Here is a 21,632-nt window from a genome sequence, read left to right on the forward strand (position 1 = left end):
TTATGGAGGACATGGCTGCCTGTGCCAGGGCCTGTGCCAAGAAGTGACAAGGGGACCTGGGGCAAGCAGTACGTTAGAGGTGGATAGTGGAAGGAACGAGTTCACCTAAAAACACATAGTAGTGATAGTGAGAAATGTATGGGCCCATGGCAACGTTTTGAAAGGGCCCTTAAAGTTTCTTGGGAGGTACACCCTACCCTAACTTACCTTACTCGGGCCCCTCAGCTGCCCGGTCACATAGCAGCTGCTATCCATTCTTCACCAGTAATTGTGTCCATGGATGTGAGATCCCTATGAAACTGGTGCCGAAAACACCTCTATATGAAACAAAGTTCCTACATCCCATCTCTGACTTACACTGTGCAGGAAAGCTCTCACAGCCGAGCCAGTTACACATTTACCCACAGGGTTACCTTTCTATTAGTCCTCAAGAAGACATCTATAAAATATTGAATTTAAAACAACAGTGTATTAGTGAAATAACCAGCTGGTAAAATATGACATCCAAGTAGGCTTCTGTCCTTTCCCAATATGAGTACAGCAAATCACTATAATGAAAGTCACTTCATACCATGATAGAATGTTGCATAAAAAGACAATTCTTTATTAAAATCAAGGTTAAATATGAATTCATTATTAACTTATCTTAATGTGACCCCCTGCTACACCCTGCTACACCCTAGAATTGGACTGATTACGATGAGACCTGTATTAGTGTTTACCCTCACATTACAAACCCCTGAAAGAGCATTCAAAGTCAAATATCTTACATAGGTCTTATTCATATCCATTATAACACACATTTGGTTTCTTGAGAACCAAAGTCAAACAAATATATACATTTATTTTTGTTACATAATCCTAATATTAAACAGATAAAAAAAATCTTGGTTCAACATATCCCTTAAAACTGAATACACCCTCACAGTCCATATCTACAAAGCAAAGGTAACAGCAATAAACGGCAATGCAGAAAAACAGAAAAAGTAGTGTTTTATATCTCTCTTAATTCAGACAGGGAATTGGCTATATTGTGTACTGCAAAAACAAATGGTAAAATGCCCATTAACAAAGCTGCCTTAAAATATATTTCCTTAATAAATGGCACTCAAATTATACACTCAGTGGTCACTATATTAGGTTCACCTGTATGTTAATACAAATATCTAATTGGCCAATCATGTGGTAGCAACTCATATCTTGAAAGTATGGAGACATGGTCAAGAGGTACGACCAAAAACCAGATGGGAAGAAATGTGATCTAATCGACTATGACCGTGGAATGACTGTTGGTGCTGACAGGGTGGTTTGAGTATTGATGATGTCATGGGAATTTTTACGCATATAAAATTTACAGATTGATGCCCCCCCTCCCCCCCCACAAAAAACATCCAGTGAGCGTCGGTGCTGTGAGAAAAAATGCCTTGTTAATGAGAAAGGTTAGACTGGTTCAAGCTGACAGGAAGGCAGCAGTGGTAAGGAGATCTCTGAACGCACAGCATGTTGTATCTTGAAGTAGATGGGCTTCAGCAGCAGATGACCACACCAGGTTACACTGCTGTCAACTAAGAACAGGAACGGAGGCTACAGTGGGCACAGGATCAACACACTGGACAGTTGAAGTTACCTGGTTTGTCTCAATTTTTGCTGCGACATGCAGCAGGTAGTGTCAGAATTCCGTATAAATAAAATGAATCCACCGATCCTTCCTGCCTTGTGTTAACGGTGCAGGCTGGTGGTGGTGTAATGGTGTGGGGAATGTTCTCATGGCACACATTAGGCTCCTTAATACCAATTTAGCATTGTTTAAATATCACGGCCTACCTGAGCATTGTTGCTGACCATGTGCCTCCCTTTATGGCCACAGTCTGCTCATCTTCTAGTGGTTACCTACAGCAGGATAACGTGCCACTTCACAAAGCACACGTCATCGCAAACTGGTTTCACGGACGTGACAATGAGTTCACTGTATTCCAATGTCCTCCACGGTCACCGGATCATAGTCCAATAGAGCGCAGATCTGCAGAATCAATGTACAGCTGCCAAATCTGCAGCAACTGCATGATGCTATCATGTCTACATGTACCAGCACCTTGTAAATCCATGACATGAAGTATGCAGACTGTTCTGGGGGCAAAGATGGGGGGCTTCCAGTAGTAGAAGGTTGTACCTAAAAAGTGGGCACTAAGTGTATGTATACTAAGAAAATATCAAAATATCAATATACATTATATATATATATATATATATATATATATATATATATATATATATATATATATAATATAGTGAAAAATGTAATCTCACTTCATTCATTTGTACTAGTAGAAACTGTAGCAGACAGTTATGTAGTGTAAATAAATATTTCTGTAATTGGGGCTCTAACTCACCATTGGCTAGCAATACAGCACTGGCTCGGAGGCTTTCTGTACTGCTGTGATGCCGTGGTAGCAATTAGCAGCTTTCAATCAGACCTCTTAGCAAAAAACCTAAGCTCGGGAGTATTCTACTCAGAGGAATGAACTTCATGGTTGCACATCCTTACAAGAGCTAGCTGTTCAACAGCAGCTTGGTCAGAGAAAGATACAAGAAAATGCCCATTGCAGGATGCCGCTTACCGTACAGCATTTAAAATAAACTAGAAGGCATCTGTGATATCCCAGCTATGCTTAATAGTGCAAAAAGTCATTTTATTCAGCCACTCAATCTGTACTGGTTACATGGCTGGTCCGGATAGAATACGGTGTCCATAAAATAATCTGTATGACGGCTATACAGAGCGGAATGAAACACGCCAAACAGAACATAGCGTCATGGAGGCCTAAAAATAAGCTGGATAAAAAAAAAATCATTATATTGATGCTTGTAGACAGAATATATTTTACACAATCCTTTGCCACCTATATGATCCAACTTTATAAATGCAATGCAAAATATAATAATAATAATAATAAATTAAACCCATATGTACACGGATATCTTTTATTACTTTTCTTTGGATCGCTAATGTTTAATACAAATGCTTGAATAATTATGCATCTATGGCATAGTTGCCTACTCTCCCGGAATGTCCGGGAGACTCTCGACAGGGCAACCTCCCGGTTCCTAATTGCCACAATAGTAAAGTGGCGGGGGCGTGGCTTAGGATGCGAAGCGTGTGTCATGGTAGCCGCGCCCCCTGCTGTAATTGGCTGGAAACCGTGATTGATGTCTTGGAGGCGGGGCCTAATTACATGCCACCAACACGCCCCCTTCCCTCTGATCTCCCGGAAGAGTCCATGCCAATGTAGGAAAATATGATCTGTAGTAGATAGGATAATTACAACTATATTATGTTGTGTAATAATAGACAAATGCTTGCATAGATACCTTGCATATGCCTTTAATGATGTCAGTCATGAAATAAAATTTCATATAGGGCAACCTGTCCTTTAGTGTAAATTGACGTGTGTGTGTGTGTAGATAGGATAATTACAACTATATTATGTTGTGTAATAATAGACAAATGCTTGCATAGATACCTTGCATATGCCTTTAATGATGTCAGTCATGAAATAAAATTTCATATAGGGCAACCTGTCCTTTAGTGTAAATTGACGTGTGTGTGTGTGTGTGTGTGTGTGTGTGTGTGTGTGTGTGTGTGTGTGTGTGTGTGTGTGTGTGTGTGTGTGAATTTAGACTGTAAGCCCAAATGGGGAGGGACTGATATGAGTGAGTTCTCTGTACAGCGCTGCGGAATCAGTGGCGCTATATAAATAAATGGTGATGATGATGGTGATGATGTTATGCTAGTGGAACCGTTAAGCGTTTTTATATTAGTAATTACACTATTCCACCAGATGATGGCACCAAACGGCCATTATGTGTAGCCCATTAATAGTAAGTTATCATAAATTCACCATCATTCCTCCCAATACGGATATAAAGAGACACATAACATGTCTATATTTATAGTCAGAAACCATTGCCCATGTAGTAAGAGTCAATTACAAAGATTATCACAAATGAGCACATATATTTTGATGCCAAGTAATGTGTTCTGTACACTCACATATAAATAAAATACATTTCTAAAGAATATTGGAATATACCAAATTATTTAAATGTAAATATTTTTTTTCACAATCTATTTTAATTTCTACATGTTTTTTTCTTTTTTATACAATGGTTATTAATATCGCTGGCACAAGATTTATATACGCACCACATAACTTGTAAGTATAAATATATCGTAGACACATACCGTTATATACACATTCTCGCTTCACCAAAAAAACACTACACACCCCCTATGGAAATAACTATTTACATTATCACATACTACTACTAGTCCTACAAATATTGACCGGCCCAATATACCAGCAATAATTAATAAGCTCTTACGTATAAAAATACACTGGTACATACTGACTGGTCCAGCATATAATGGCACATACCATAAATACCAGCGTACCGGCTGTATAGAGGAGGACTCGGGCCTTGTCCTACCATATCAAACTGTGCTCAAATTGGATTGGATGTATGTAGTATGGAGGAAAAGCCAGATTGAACAATAACCACTAGCACTGTGTGTGTGGGACCATCATTCCCATCAGAACGCAGGCCTGAACTGCAATCCTGTTGGTCGACATTAGAGATGCTCAAACGTTTCAAATGTAAAACTGGTTTGACAAATCTGTTCTAAAATGTGCCAGAATTTATTAAATTTTTGAACCATTAAAAAAAAACAAGAGCGTTGAATGGATCAAGCCAGTTTGTGCACTGTAAGAGTTAAATTTGAAATATTTAGACTTTTAATTTTATTACGAAAATCTAACGGTGAACCTTGAACGACCCACTTCAAAGATAGTACTGTTCACAGTGAAAACAAAAGAATTTAGAATAGGTTCGCGATTTTTGAGCATCTCTTTTCGCCATGCTGGGCTAGAGCAATGAGGTTAACAACCTTCAACTATTCACACGGTCGATGATTGGTTGGAAATCATGACTATTTCACTGTACCGCAACAGTTGGCTTATACTGTACAATACTGTACCAGGACAGCTGGTAGTGATCCAACAATAATATTGATTTGAGTTGGTGAAACATGTATCCCCTTAGATATTTAATAGGTGGAACCTTCCCCATCTTGGGCATCAGAAGATATCACATCTTATGTAACTCCTAGTATATTGTACTTGGATAGCATAGAACTAGGAAAGAAGTCATTCACATGGACCTGTATCAGCTACACCTTAGCAACTGCTGTCGATTCTTATGTTCCCATAAACTAATGGCTCTAATACATTATGGAACACTGAAACATCGCAAGACAGAATTACCCATTCAATGAATTTAGAAGCCAGGATTTCCCTTGTCAGAGGCATGCTGATGAGGACACATATCCATTTTTCAGGGTATAGTGCCAGTGCTGAACTCACCTGGGATCTGGCTCACCAGCCTTGTTGGTTAAGTGTTCATATCCATACTGATTAAGTATAGCGACAACTAACATAGGTGCCAGGGACTGAGCAGGCTTTGTGAAGAGTGCATTTGTTCCAAAAACCATGGAGGACAGTGGAGACCTAATCAATGTAAAAAAAATAGGCGCTTTAAATAGACATTATTAAGAATCATTACTTATTATCTTAAAACTGTAAAACTCATTAACCATAAGTGCAAACCTGCAATACAAAGGGGTATATTTACTAAACTGCAGGTTTGAAAAAGTGGAGATGTTGCCTATAGCAACCAATTAGATTCTAGTTGTCTTTTATCTAATACATTCTACAAAATGACAGCTAGAATCTGATTGGTTGCTATAGGCAACATCTCCACTTTTTCAAACCCGCAGTTTAGTAAATATACCCCAAATGCTCTTCTATGACATTCCCTACTTGTGTGCAAATGTATCCAGATTTATGGGATTGGGAAGCAAGATGGCAGCCTCTGTGTGGTTGCAAAGTTGTATATTTGTGGAAAAGCACATTCCTTTATAAAAATACACCTTTCAAGCACATATGTAATGAAAAACATCCCAATTCCCCGACACTTATAGATAATGTAAGACATTTATAAGGATAAATCAAGCAGTAATATGGGAGACAAACTGAGATATTTGAATGAATGAAAGTGTTAGCAGTATGAACTTTTGGTATCACTGTTTCTTATATGTAAATCTTTAGAGGCATCTACAAACCTACATGCTATGCGCAGATCTTCCAGGGACAGGTCCAATGACCGAAAAGGGAGCGCGCATCTTGAAGTGTACAAGGTGGACAAGTGAGAGCATTTCATACATTAAGAAGCAGTGGTTAGTAAATGGCTCGTTTGGATGGGGGACTCCACACTTTTCTTTTTACATCTATCTTTTACGACTGTCTAGTGCTGTCGGGTCTGTGGCTGTAATGCCGCTAGACCTGGCGCAAGCACTTAGACTAGACCCCTTGCAGGTGGAGGACGTAAGGGTGAAATCATCCCTTTACGGTACATTGCCTACATTCATCTGCCGAGTCTCAACTCGATTCACTCCCCTAAAATGTAGTCTGTAGTGAGCCTTTAAAAATAAATACATTAATTAAAAAATCAGCTGGTTTTGAGCATGCACAGAATAATTTTGCAGAGGATACGCTAAAAACAGCCAGATACGCCTTAATGACTCAGGCCCTTAGTGCTTATTTTGTAAGTTCGCAAAACAATTGTACTCCCATATCTGTGAGCTACTTTGTTCAAATGTTCATGCTTGTAACTATGTTTCAGTAAAGGTATAAGAGTTTTCTGCAATGTTTCATGACATATGTGTATGCAAGAAGCGTCTATATATGATGTTTTATCTGACCTCATCTGAGAAACCGAAGCTCTCACTTATACCAAAAGGTACAAATGTGCAGACACAGAAGAACATATAAAGGATATTCATACAGAATGATCCTTGTCTCTTCAGTCCCTGTATTCTACTGAACATTTATAAGAATATATAGTAAAAAGAAAAATCCTACTTATAAACAGTGGACAATGTTTACTTTAATTATGCAGTTTCTTGGGCTTAATATGAAATAGTAAATAAAACACTTGAATAAGCAGCTAAAAGAGGTTATGGAAGCAGTAGCTTAGCACCATGCAGACACACCTGCCTTAAGGATTTGATGTGCCTGAGGCAAAGAGGTGTGATCATAAGATCACACCCCTGAGGCAATCCAGGTCATTAGTCTGCGTGAGAAGGTAAACTTCACATGGGAACTACAACAATGACAATAAGATAAACCTAACATCACTTATAGAAGTGGCCCTCAAACATTGTGGGTCGTGCAACCTTATGGTTTCCAGCTAAATCCATGTTGGGTACATTCCTGCCCAGTGATGGAACCAACACCAGAGAATCCCATACGGCTGCTGTGGTTCCTTGGGGGCGGGTGCTTTTCCATCCATGCATACAGAGGCCAGCATTCTGCTTTTTCTGTGCATGTACGGGGGCAGGATATGCAGTGCCGGCCTCAGCTGAGTGGAGTGACCTCAGAGGGATGGACACGTTACGCTGTCCTACTTCCCCAAATGTTGCTAATGGCTAGGTGCTTTAGTGGTACACAGTTCATGCCCCTCCATCTTGCACCCACATGCGAAAATGTGACGCAATTTCGCAAGACAAGATATTTAAATAGGATAGACGGAGTGGAGAGAGCAGATTTAAGGGGTGTTCCTGGTTGGCGGAGAACCACAGAGCCTCTCACTCCCCTCGGGAGGACTGCTTGTTATGGGTGCGGAGGAGATACCACTAACCGGGAGTAATTACAAACGTTCAGCTTTTGTACCATCCAGGCACATTTTTAATACAAATATCCAAACATGTAATATGTAAGTCCCCTGGTGATTACTTGAAAACATAAATGAGGGCAGAATGAGTATTTTAAAAGAGAAAAAGTTTTAAAGAAATGTAATGAAAATATATAATATGTACTTGTGACATACAAAAAAAGATTGTGACTTAATACACACATCAAGCTAAAACTAGCTGTATTTTAGAACGAACATTAAATGTGGTCCCAAAGTAATGCAGCAGAACTTCTTAACCATGCTCATTTCCATCTATGCCTGCCATCTTAAACATATATCTGTGCAGACCATTTCCATGTAGGCGCCTCCCAACCTGGGACTCTCTCAACGTCTGGCAGCCATTTTGGAGCTTCTTCTCCAACTCCAGTGGTTCATTCTTCCTATTTCTTGTTTATTTTTCCCGCTTTGAGATGTCTGCATGGTACGGTAAGAGCCATCATCTAAGCAGTTCTCAAAAGTGCTAAAGAGAGTCTGAACATACCAGACAGTGGCAGAAACATTTTCACTTTGACAATATAAAACTGTAGGTAGTGGTAGAGCTTAAACTAATAACCACATTAAATAGCCCACAGTCAGGGCCCCATGGACTTGCAGCTGAAAGTCATGAAGGGTCTATTGAGAGCAGCAGCACGCTATTAGAGGGGGTGCGGCCTGCATCATGGATGGCATGGGTAGCGCCTCCCACTAATCACTCTCCTCTTCCCTTACATGACACACACACACCATTAACTGGTCCACGCAATGTTTACGGAAAGTGAACAGTGGAAAATACCTCCCAACTGTTCCACATGTTCCTGGCTCATGGTACACAGGAATAAAGGTCTTCAGAAGAAATCGGTGACCCGGTTGGCAGTGGCCCGTGCCTGCTCAAAGTCAGCTCACCCATCTGCTCCATCGCTGGCCATTCGTCCAATTTTCCCTCTCCACGTGTGCCTCTGCCCCCCTGCCCACGTGTGCCTCTGCCGCGCCTCTCCGTGTGCCTCTGCCCCCCACGCCCACGTGTGCCTCTGCCCCCCCTGCCCACGTGTGCCTCTGACCCCTGCCCACGTGTGCCTCTGCCCCCCTGCCCACGTGTGCCTCTGCCCTTCCTACCTTCCGTTCGGCAGAAGAAGGCTGTGATATTATCTCTCTCTCTGTGTTTTTCTTTAGAAGTGTGTGTGTGTGTGTGTGTGTGTGTGTGTGTGTGTGTGTGTGTGTGTGTGTGTGTGTGTGTGTGTTAATAATTCTAAAATTAAATTAGATCAAACATGATGATCATAATCGGTGAGACAATATATATATTTTTTTTAATTGACAGATCATTCCCTTCCCCATGCCCTTTAACATTAATATTAGAATGAACCTAAAATTAAGTGTGTCAAAGTTCATTATACTCAAAACTTTCTCAGTGACTGCATGACTGCTGGTGCTAACCAGCAAGCTGTAACTCAACAGATATTTCAGCTGTAATAACATGAAGCACTTCTCAGTCCGGCAATACATAATTTACAGCCGCACATATCTTACAGCCCCTTTGCAATTGGAGAGATTGATGAGGGGCATTAATGCTCAAGTGCAGTACAGTGGAGGAGATGAGATGTCTCTTATTTTCTGTCACTCAGATCATCAATATCATCATCATCATTTATTTATTTATATAGCGCCAGCAAATTCCGTAGCACTTTACAATTGGGAACAAGCATTAATAAGACAATACTGGGTAATACATACAGAGAGGTAAGAGAACCCTGCTCGCAAGCTTACAGTCTATGGGATCTTGAAATCCGTCTGTTATGACATGCAAATTTTGCACTAACACAGGCGATGCAAGTTTTGGAATTGCCGATTATGATTGTGGTATTATGATGGTGATATCTTTGCTCTGGATAGATCTATATGCTGCATTTAGGGTTGCATACAAATGTTCAGCTGCTTCTTTGCGCACACGACAATGAGGCATCTTTACATTTAAGTCTGAATCAGTCCCCCAACCATTTTGGGCTAATTTAGTTTATCATTACAACCATAGTTGCCTACTCTCCCAGAATGTCCGGGAGACTCCCAAATTTTTGGGAGCTCTCCCAGACTCCTGCGAGAGGAGGGCAACCTCCCGAATCCTGTCCGCATCATTGGTGAAGTGGGTGGGGGCTTGGCTAATTGTGTCGCCCCTGCTATAATAGGCCAAAAATGGTATTGTCTAATGATGCAATTAGCGTAGTCACGCCCCCAAGACATGGCAAACTTTGGGATGATCTCCAAAGTTGGAAAGTATGATTAAAACTGGATGTGGTTTGTCTTATCCGGCTGGAAGGAAAAGGTGAAGAGCAGGAAGCATGAAAATAAAAAGCTATATGTTTATATGAATACACAAGTATGTATCATAACCCTTGATTTTATAGAGAGGTTTTCAGCTCACTTCTAGTAAATCTGTTCTATGAAACAATGGGACCAGTGAACTATTTATATAAAATAGGGTAACATGAATATGTAACAGGCCTCCAGACAGACAGAAATAATGGATCACGCAGTGAGGAATAAAATCTGCAGTAATGAGATTTAGGTCAGGTAATTATTGCTACAAACTAGTTTTGCAAGCTATGCATGTAATGCATATATAAACAGGCAACTCATGCCTGTCATAGTAAAACATAGCAGGTGGTCTGCTATACTCTAAGGCTTCGGGATAGTTCCTACTTTAGCCTTTTTGGTGCTATATAGTGTAAACCTGATCAACAATTCACCAACAACACATTTAAAAGTGCAAGTGGAAACACACCATGTTATATAGAAGTAAAGAATGCCTGTACTACCTTCATTAATACATACAGTATGAAACACACACACCTGGGGGTATATTTACAAAACTGCGGATTTGAAAAAGTGGAGATGTTGCCTATAGCGCGCTCTGGTACCAGCTGCTGCAGTATACGCCCTGGGATGAGGCGCTCTGGTACCAGCTGCTGCAGTATACGCCCTGGGATGAGGCGCTCTGGTACCAGCTGCTGCAGTATACGTGCCCAGGGATGAGGCGCTCTGGTACCAGCTGTTGCAGTATATGTGGCCAGGGGTGAGGCGCTCTGGTACCAGCTGCTGCAGTATACGCCCTGGGATGAGGCGCTCTGGTACCAGCTGTTGGAGTATATGTGGTCAGGGGTGAGGCGCTCTGGTACCAGCTGTTGCAGTATATGTGCCCAGGGAGGAGGCGCTCTGGTACCAGCTGCTACAGTATATGTGCCCAGGGAGGAGGCGCTCTGGTACCAGCTGCTGCAGTATATGTGCCCAGGGAGGAGGCGCTCTGGTACCAGCTGCTGCAGTATATGTGCCCAGGGAGGAGGCGCTCTGGTACCAGCTGCTGCAGTATATGTGCCCAGGGAGGAGGCGCTCTGGTACCAGCTGCTGCAGTATATGTGCCCAGGGAGTAGGCGCTCTGGTACCAGCTGCTGCAGTATATGTGCCCTGGGAGGAGGCGCTCTGGTACCAGCTGTTGCAGTATATGTGCCCAGGGAGGAGGCGCTCTGGTACCAGCTGCTGCAGTATATGTGCCCTGGGAGGAGGCGCTCTGGTACCAGCTGTTGCAGTATATGTGCCCAGGGAGGAGGCGCTCTGGTACCAGCTGCTGCAGTATATGTGCCCTGGGAGGAGGCGCTCTGGTACCAGCTGTTGCAGTATATGTGCCCAGGGAGGAGGCGCTCTGGTACCAGCTGCTGCAGTATATGTGCCCTGGGAGGAGGCGCTCTGGTACCAGCTGCTGCAGTATATGTGCCCTGGGAGGAGGCGCTCTGGTACCAGCTGTTGCAGTATATGTGCCCTGGGAGGAGGCGCTCTGGTACCATCACAATAAAGCAACATCTTACTCTCTCCACTGTGACGCGAGAGGAGAATGGAAGGGAGTGAAGGGCTGTTTATTGTAGAATAGACAGGCCTTGAGAATGTATGTTTATACAAATGTATTTAACAAAAATATTAATGGACATTGACGTATATTTTATGTAAATATTTGAGGCTCTTGTCAGTACTGAAGCTACAAGACATAACATATAGGCTGTTTTTAGTGTGATAAACAGTTTTTTTTTCTATTCACACCAGACTTCAGGTTCTGTTTCATTATATATTGATAGGCTGAGCTTGAAGCATAACATAAGACTTAGCTAAAAATTGGGGTACATGCCATTTAAATTATCTTAAATTCTGTCATGTCTTTACATATCAGTTAACATGCATTTTGATTTTACTGACTTTATGGTTGTATTTTCTCCTTAAAAATCACAGGTAGGTTTTACTTGTTTTTTGTTACCAGTAATAGCTACTAACACACACAATCCCACTAGCTGATGGAGAGTTTGGGGCTCAGACACCCAGTGAGGGAACTTCATCACACTGAGCTCCCTCAAAAAAATGGCTCAGGCCATAATCTAATTAGGTAGCAAAGAAAGCGTTGTTATTGGTTGTATAAACAAGGCTGGGCTTCCAAAAGTTTACTCCAGCCAATCACAATTCACTATATAGGAAATACAATCACTGCTTGTTGGTATATTGTCGAGAAAGAAACAGCCAAACTTGTGAGAACTCTGGAGACTTTCACCAATATCTGTTAGTATTTCTGGACTAAGGGCTAGATTTACTAAGCTGCGGGTTTGAAAAAGTGGGGATGTTGCCTATAGAAACCAATCAGATTCTAGCTGTCATTTTGTAGAAGGTACTAAATAAATGAAAGCTAGAATCTGATTGGTTGCCATAGGCAACATCCCCACTTTTTATAACCCGCAGCTTAGTAAATCTAGCCCTAAATGTGTAAACAGAGTGGCAGCACCAGAGGTTTACCAATTAAGAGGTGACCTTTCTAACTGGGATTGAGACTGACTGTAACATGGCTTTGTATATGCAGGTACTGCACAATGTATGTTAGAAAGGGCCTGTTATAATGGTACAGGCTTGTTATAGTAACATGAGTCTATCCAGTGCTTTTTTTTGTAAGAAAAAAGGTGCCGGAACGCACTTCACATAGTCAATCACTGTACACACATCCACACGAGTCAGTTGTGTAACGAAACGTAACGGTCACTGTCCGCAGTAAGCTCTCAGCACGCAACCACACAACCAATCACAAGCTGAGCAGTGCCACAAGCCGAACAGCGCCATCACAACCAGCACGGACGAAGAACGCATGCATCGGACTCGACACACAAGCAGCCCGCATGCACCATTGTAATGATTTTGTTGCCAACCTGCTACGCTCGACAGGGTGATTTAAGTCCACGTGGACCAAACATCAAATGTTCAAAAGTTACTTTTAAAACTTGGAAAATCCATTGAAAAAAGGTGCCGGAACTCAGTTCTGTGAGGTCTATGACAAAAAAAACACTGATTCTATCTATGGTGAGCACTAAAATGTACATGGTGAGCACAGGCTGTAAAAATCCATATGGCAAGTATTTATATGCTCAGTATTGAAGTGTATATGATGGACATTAGGCAGTATATGATGGGCATATAAAATATGTTGGACAACCGAGTCTGCTGTGCACAGTATTTCCTTTTGTAGCACACATACAAATGGTAAAATAAAAGTAATAGTTTTAGTATGCAGTTGGATTATGGTCATATTCAGGGGTCAGATCATGCTGCCTTTGTCTGCATGGAGTGCATAGTTGAGATATAGATAAACATATTATATAATATATACAGTGTGAAGATACGTGGTTCCCAAATCACTGAGACACGGTATTAGAGTAAAAATTGAAGGATGATTTATTCTGCAGAACAGGATTAAATACATCATCATCATTTATTTATATATATAGTGCCAACATATTCCGTAGCACTTTACAATTGGGGACAAACATAATAAACTAATAAACAAACTGGGTGAAACAGACAAAGAGGTGAGAGGGCCCTGCTCGCAAGCTTACAATCTATGGGACAGCCTCTTAGCGATAGCAGGTCCAATAAGTGAGGAACATCAGTTCAAATAAATCCAGTGGGATAGGTTCTACAGCACATCTCTGGCAGAGCATTACCTCTTGGCCACACGTCTCCAGCTCCCAGGGTGCCTCTTTTATCACCTCATAATCCCACCTTGGGAACTGCCTGCCCAGGAAGTTGCAAAAGGTCTCGATTGGAGGGCTTCTCACCCTAATAGGCCCCTCCCCTACCTCCCCAGGTGTCTTTCCTCAGGTGACCCCTGCTGGGGCCGGCTCCTGGCTGTCTGTAGAGCTTACTAGTGGACAATAACGAGCAATAGGAAATAACAATGGTAGCTTAATTCACTCAACTACTGCGTGTTCCCTGTGGAGGTGAAATTTAACCCCTGAAGTACTTTTCCAAGGAGAGATGTTATAGTTCAATCACTGATACTTCCAGATAACAACATGGCTAAAATGCGCAGTTTGGGTATGGATTACATTCAGGGGCGGGCTGGGCCGGGGGGCATCGGTCCCCGGGCCGCTCAGAGTTACCGCTGTTCGGGCCGCACAGGCGGCCACATCGCGTGTCATGTGATGCGGCCGCCTGTGCGCCCCCCGGGCTGCTTGTTGTCAGCCCACGCCTGATTACATTGAGGGGTTATAACACTGGTTCCATACACAACGCCTGTTTCTTTAAATTCCTTCCCCCACTTTTTAGTCTGTGTACCCCGTGGTGAGAGAGGCTGGCTGGACAGCTCCAGGGGCGAGACGAGGCTTGGTGTCTGGTTCCTGCTGATGGGACAGGCCATGCACGGTCCCGTGATCTTTACCCTTTTTGTGAGAGATGGAAAAGTTATACAGTTGTAAGGCCAAGCTCTATCTCAGCAACCGTCCATTGTCCCTTGCAGTGTGTTGTAGCCAACTAAGGGGATTATGATCTATGGCTACCGAAAACTCGCGCCCAGATAAGTACAGCTGCAACTTTTTGAGAGCCCAAACTATGGCCAGGCACTCCTTTTCAATAGTGGCATATGCCATCTCGCGATCAACAAATTTTCCGGGAGAGATAGGCCACTGGGTGTTCACAACCATCCTCCCCTACTTGACTCAAGACAGCTCCTATTCCACAGCCCGAGGCATCTGTTTGCACAATGAACTGCTGTTGGAAGTCAGGAGCTGCTAATACTGGGGACCGGGGCAAGACATCCTTAAGCTGGGAAAAGGCCTGCTCACAATCGGAGGTCAAGTCAATTTGCCGGGAGTACTTTTTGGCCGTCAAATCAATCAGCGGCTAGGCAATGGTGCTGTACTGGGGCACAAACTTGCGATAGTACCCCGCCGTCCCAAGGAAGGCGGTACCTGTTTTTGTTTGGTTGGGTGAGGCCAATTCAGGATGGCATCAATTTTTGGCAGCTCCCATCGAATATTTCCTCCACCAACCCTGTGCCCTCGGTACAACACCTCCGCCATCCCCATCTGACATTTGTCTGGTTTGGTTGACAGACCTGCCTGGCTAATCCGGGCTAATATTTGGGCCTCATGTTGCTGGTGGTCCTTCCAGGTCTCACTAAAAATAGCTATATCGTCCGGGTATGCCTGGGCAAACTCCTCACACCCTGTCAGCAAACAATCTACTGTACGCTGAAAGGTGGTCGGGGCATTCTTCATTCCGAAGGACATGGCAGTAAACTCAAGTAGACCAAAAACGGAGTGGTGAATGCGGACTGCTCCTGTGCCTCCCTGGTAAGGGGTATCTGCCAGTACTCCTTACTAAGGTCCAGCGTGGACACATAGCGAGCCGCCCCCAGCCTGTCTAACAGCTCATCTTCCCGGGGCATGGGATACGTGTCTGTCACCGTCACTTCGTTCAGTTTCCTATAAACTACACAGGACCGTGTACTCAGATCTTTCTTGCGCACTAACACCACACTTGCCACCTAGGGACTATTGGATGGTATAATGACTCTCAATGCTAGCATTTCATTGACCTCTTTTTTGATCATGTCAAGCACCTCGGGACTCACTCGATATGTGGGTTGCCAAATAGGCCGAGCCTCCCCGGTGTAGATATGATGGGCCACTACATGAGTGTGCCCAGGTCTGCTGGTGAACGAAGACCACTGTACCTCCAATACTCACTTCATCTGTTGAGTCTGGGCTCCTGTTAGGGGTGTAGGCGTTTCCCATAGGCCAGCAGCTAAATCCTTTTTGGTTGCTGTGAGAATATCGGGTATGGGGTCAGTCTCTGGGTCGTCCATAGGTGGGCAGCAGATTGCCGCGGCCCCTATTTCCCTGGTGACGCATTCTTTTAACCTATTAATGTGATAGGTACCCACCCGCTTCTCGGTTCGATCAAGGGCAATAACATAATCTACCTGGCCCTGTCTGTCCACTACGGTTTAGGGCCCTACCCAGGTCGAATGTAACTTGTGCTTTCTGGAAGGTACTAGCACCATCACTTTCTGTCCAACTTCTAACTCCCTTTCTCGAGCCCCCTGGTTATAATAATGGCGCTGCCGTTCCTGCGCCTCCAAAGTATGGTCATGAGCGAGCTGCATCAACCTCTGCAGTCTATCCCTCATTTGTACCACATATATCAAGACTGGAACCTCAGGTTCCTGGAATGACCCTTCCCAGCTTTCCCGGACTAGGTAGAGAGATCCCCGTACCCTTCGAGCATATAATAACTCAAAAAGAGAAAACCCGGTAGAATCCTGCGGCACTTCGTGGTACACGAATAATAGTTGCTGCAATGACTTTTCCCAATCTCCCCCCTCCGACTCAGCATATGCTCGCAGCAACTGTTTAAGGGTCCCATTAAATCTCTCGCAAAGACCGTTAGTCTGGGGATGGTAGGGCGTTGTGCAGAAGGGATGGACCCCAAATTTGTCCCATACTGTCTGCAGCAAGTCCCCTTGAAATTGCGTCCCCTGGTCAGAGACTACTTCTTGAGGGAATCCTACATGGCTAAAGATATCCATGAGAGCCTGGGCAATATGTTCAGCATCTATGGATGCTAGTGCCACTGCCTCAGGATATCTAGTTGCGTAGTCGACTACAGTCAGGATGTACTTCTTCCCTGTTCGGCTAGGTTTCTTAAAAGATCCCACAATGTCCATGGCTACCCTCCTAAATGGCTCACCTATGATGGGCATGGACTGTAGGGGGAACTGACGTGGGGGTCCGCCGAGGCGTTGGCATACATCGCATGAGGACCTCTATAGTGTTTGACCTCCTGGGTAACTCCAGGCCAGAAGAAATATCGTAGCAACCGGTCACGGGTTTTGCGAACCCCTAAGTGGCCAGCCAGGGGGCTGTCATGGGCTAGTGCTAGTTACCGACGACAGTACTGCTGGGGAACAATCAGCTGTTTCCTAGCCACTTATGGCTCTAGAGGATCAGCCTTGGCAGGCACCTGGTACAACCTCCCTTCTTTCCACATGATCCTATCCTCCTGAGGCCCACAATCTGTCCTTTCCGCCACACTGAGACCAACTAAAGATGGGTCAGCCCCTTGGGCTACCCTAAATTCAGTCCTATCTACCTCCCCCTGATTCATGTCAATGTCAGGTAAGTCTGGTACAGCGTTACTCACGGACAGCGGTTCAGGTGGTGTGGCAGCTGATCCAACAGGGACTTCTGGTGCTGGTATGGGTGGGTCCTAGGGAGCTGTCTCCAAAGCCTGTGCTCGACTCCGTGTGATAGCTCCCACAACGTAACTGGCCAATCCACCCCCAGAATAACGTGGGTAGGTAATCCATCCAAAAGTCTCACATTCACCTCCCCCGAACCCTGGCCCCAATCCAAATTAACTCTGGCCATGGGGATAATTGTAATCTGGCCTCCTGCAATCGAAATTTTGATTTTCCAGTTATTTAGCCATTGATTAGGTGGGACTAAACTGAGCGTATCAGAGTAATAGAAGCCCCTGAGTCTCGGAGTCCCTGCATTTCCTGGCCATTCAATTTTACAGGCTGCAGGTGTCCCTTTATATTTGCAGGGGTAGCTTTAATGATTGCCGCTACCACCTCCACCTGATAGACGACTTCCTACGCCTCTGGCGCATCAGGATCGTAGTACTCCTCCCCACCCTCAATTGATGTTCCTTGACACACTGAAACTCGAGGCACAGCTGGTCTCAATCCAGAAAACGGTCTCCCCCCCGTGGGCAATTTCTTTGTATGTGTCCCGGTTGTTGGCAAGTGTTGCACCTCCTAGGGTCTTGAGTTGATCTCAATTTTTCTTGCCTGACAAAGTTCCTGTAGGATTCCTTTCTTGGTGTTTCCGAATGTTTGTGCTGCTGCCTCCATTCTGACGTGCCTTTCCAATTCAGTGCTTGTCACTGAGTGATCCCACCTCTTGCCACCAAATGTGAAGATTTGTGGTTCCCAAATCACTCAGACACGGTATTAGAGGAAAAATAGAAGGATGATTTATTCTGATTTATTCTGCTGAACAGGATTAAATACAGTACGATAGCAGGTCCAACAAGTGAGGAAATCAGTTCAAATAAATCCAGTGGGATAGGTAGAGCACGGCTCCCTTAACAGTAGCAGGTAGAACAAGTGAGGAAATCAGTTCAAATAAATCCAGTGAGATATGTTCCACAGCACCTCTCTGGCAGAGCATCATTTCTTGGCCAAAGTCAGTTACACACATCTCCAAACTCCCAGGATAGCCTCTTTTATCACCTCATAATCCCACCTTGGGAACTGCCTGCCCAGGGGAGTTGCACAAGGTCTCGATTGGTGGGCTTCTCACACTATCAGCCACCTCCCCTACCTCCTCAGGTATCCTCCCCTCAGGTGACCCTTGCTGGGTCCGGCTCCTGCCTGTCTATAGAGCTCAATAGACAATAGGGAGCAAACATAAATAACAATGGTAGCTTAATACACTCAACTCCTGAGTGTTCCCTGTGAAGGTGGAATTTAACCCCTGAAGTACTTTTCCAAGGAGATGTTATAGTTCCATCACTAATACTTTCGGATTACAACATGGCTAAAAAGTGCAGTCCGGGTATGTATTAGATTAAGGGGCTATAACACTGGTTCCATACACCATGCCCATTTCTTTACATACAGTATATATAAATAGTAATGAAATATTCTCAACTACTATACTTTGTTTTTCAAGCTCTCAGTAAGTCCCCAAAGAGATGTTCATTATATATCATAGTCTTACATGTATATTTGCTAAACTGCTGGTCTGAAAAAGTGGAGATGTTGTCTACAGCAACCAACCAGATTCTAGCTGTCATTTATTTAGTACATGCTACAAAATGATAATTGTTAACAAAATACAAATATACAATAACCAATGGCAACTACTCAACAATTAGCTTTGTTAGGCCTAGTGCACATGAAACAATGAAAAGTAAAGTCTAATTGGTTACCACGACTTATTGTACTTTATTAGCAGTTACTAAATAGTAGATGCTGCTTTTTCATATTAGATTGTGTATGTCACTTACTTGCGCTTGTACTTTTCCAAATCAGCATCCACAATATCAGATAGTGGCAGATTAAATAAGCTAAATGATGCATGCACTAAGACCCTGCGGAGAAAAGGAAAGAGCATTTAGAGAAAGGCAGATCCACACTATCTCTGTGAGAAAACTAAAATCCAATACAAATATATATACTATTTAACCAATATAGGTTATGGATCATATTAATTTCAAGCACTGTCAAACTAAAAAAATATATCCAGTTATTAAGGTAAAAGGACAAAACTCTACAATATTGCATGGTGGCATAGTGGTTAGCATTGCTGCTTTATAATGCTAGGGCCATGCATTAGATTCTGATCAGGTCCCTATCTGTGTAGAGTTTGTATATTCTCCCCGTGTTTGCGTGGGTGTGTGTGCGTGGTAGTGTGTCTGTGAATGTAGATGGTAAACTGCAATGGGACCGTGACTGATGTAAATGTTTACATATCCTCTGCACAGTGTTATATAAATAAACAAAAATAGATAATTAACCTTTAATTTGAAACTCATATTTATTTATATTTCCAGTCTTTTACTGCGCAAGTAAAACAACATGATACAATAAACAGCTAAATATAGCAAACATAGAACACATGGGAAATAATTGAAAAATGAAAACAAATCATAAATTATTCATCGTACAGTTACACCTAGAATTGGTTTATTCAACATGAAGAATAACAAAGTTCTATTCTTTTTTTTTGTTTAAAATGTACCCACCACATATAATGGATATTCCACATTTAGACATTGTTCTGTATATATGTTGTTGACAAGATGTTATTGCTGTAAATTATTACCGGGTTAGTCATCACTCTGGCAGAGATGTTACAATATACGGTAGAGCCAGTCAAACAAGGTGGAGAAAATTACAGAGGAGATGAAAGGAGATGGTGTGAGTGACAGACTAATCATAACATTGCTGCTCCTCTCAAACACTCTGTGTACTTTACAAATATTTAACAAGGCTTCATTTCCAAACAGCTACACGAGCAACACACACACACACATGAATAACCCTCGCTTAAGAGTTTCATTTGCCTGACACTGTGTATCACATGATGTGGTTTAATCCTTTCCAAAACACTTTCCAAGCCGCTTTGCATAGAAGAAAAGAAAACTACTTCTCTCAGTCTAGAAAATATATTTTGTTAAAGTGGAAGATTATATCTAAATAGAATGAAGACACATAATCAGGGCTGGTGCTGGGGTTAACAGCTTCCTCCTGCTGGAGACATTTTTCAGTACAGGCGGGCTGGCGGGGCGGTAAGAGCGGTGCCCTTCTGCTGCACTTACAGTGTTCCGCCAGCCCTGCATATAATCTTATTTCATTAAGTAACATGTTGCATAAAAAAGGTACCGTGATAAGTGGAATGTAGCAAACTAGACTGTATTTGTGGCACGCATTATCCTCAGACCACGTGTTTAGAACATACTTACCTACTTCCTCCTTGCTTTTTCCGGGAGAGGGGCGTGTCTGGAGGGCGGGAGGGGGCGGGGCGCGGACAATCGCATCATTTTGGCCCCGCCCCTGTGACGGAAATTATGTTTTGTCGCGGGGGTGGGCGGTGGCCAAAATGACGCGATTTACCGCAAATCACGTCATTTTGGGGTGCCAGGTGCGGGAGATTTGCCAGCTCTCCCGGGAATCCATGAGACTGACCCGAATTTCAGGAGTCTCCCGGACATTCCGGGAGAGTTGGCAAGTATGGTTTAGAACCATTACCATGCTGTTTGGGATCAATTCATTGGCGGCATGCACGACTACTGTGTGTATCACTGTCGACACTTTCTAGTGAAATGTTAACTGCATTGGCAGAAATATTACTTTATCCTACAAAATGACAGCCCCACAAGGCATAGGACAGGATAAAGTGGTAATGCAGCCGTGGCTTGATCACAGCTATATTGTGAGGTAACACAAACTGCCGCTTCCCTCTTTTATTAAAAATAAACATTTGCCTGAGGATGAGCAAAACAAAAAAAAAAAAGAAATGTGTTTAAAGAGGACAGTGACAGACAGCAGGAGTGGGAGACGTTTACTTACATGTTAATGATGAGAAACACAGCCAGTACATAGTAATGCGCAGGCCCCAGCAACAACATCACAACGGCTAAGAGAGCTTCCAAGTAGAATACATACAAGATTACCTTGTAGTACCCGATTCTTGACAATAAAGAGTGACTCATCAGTACAAGGAGCTGAAAATACAAATGAAAGGAATTTAACAAATGGGAAATGCAATGTATTTAACTCCTTACTGTTCAGCTGTTTTTACAAATATCCCAATCTCAATATCACATATAAGCTGCAGCATTCTTGAAAGTAATCGACAGAGCAAGTTGGGACTGTAGCTTAAGCAAAGTTGGGAGAAAACAAGTTGAATTGAATATTTAACATATTTTCCTTACATAACTTCCTCTCTCACATCTGCTGCACTACTTTGCAAATC

General features: G+C 43.1%; 1 protein-coding gene across 4 annotated transcripts in view; it reads right to left on the reverse strand.

Moving 5' to 3' along the window:
- Positions 1-578: 578 nt before the first annotated feature.
- The window catches only part of LOC142097656 (transmembrane protein 180-like), a 29,200-nt gene continuing 8,146 nt past the window's right edge, over positions 579-21,632 (reverse strand). For all 4 annotated transcript variants that reach the window (XM_075179695.1, XM_075179692.1, XM_075179693.1 and 1 more), the window contains exons 4-7: positions 21,227-21,381; positions 19,162-19,245; positions 5,421-5,564; positions 579-2,832 (exon numbers count right to left, since the gene is read on the reverse strand). In XM_075179695.1, the coding sequence (XP_075035796.1) occupies positions 2,703-2,832; positions 5,421-5,564; positions 19,162-19,245; positions 21,227-21,381 (513 nt within the window). In that variant the 3' untranslated portion in view covers positions 579-2,702. The remainder of the gene's footprint in view (positions 2,833-5,420; positions 5,565-19,161; positions 19,246-21,226; positions 21,382-21,632) is intronic.

Source organism: Mixophyes fleayi, chromosome 7 (genome assembly GCF_038048845.1).
Source record: "Mixophyes fleayi isolate aMixFle1 chromosome 7, aMixFle1.hap1, whole genome shotgun sequence".
NCBI classification, from domain to species: Eukaryota; Metazoa; Chordata; class Amphibia; order Anura; family Limnodynastidae; genus Mixophyes; species Mixophyes fleayi.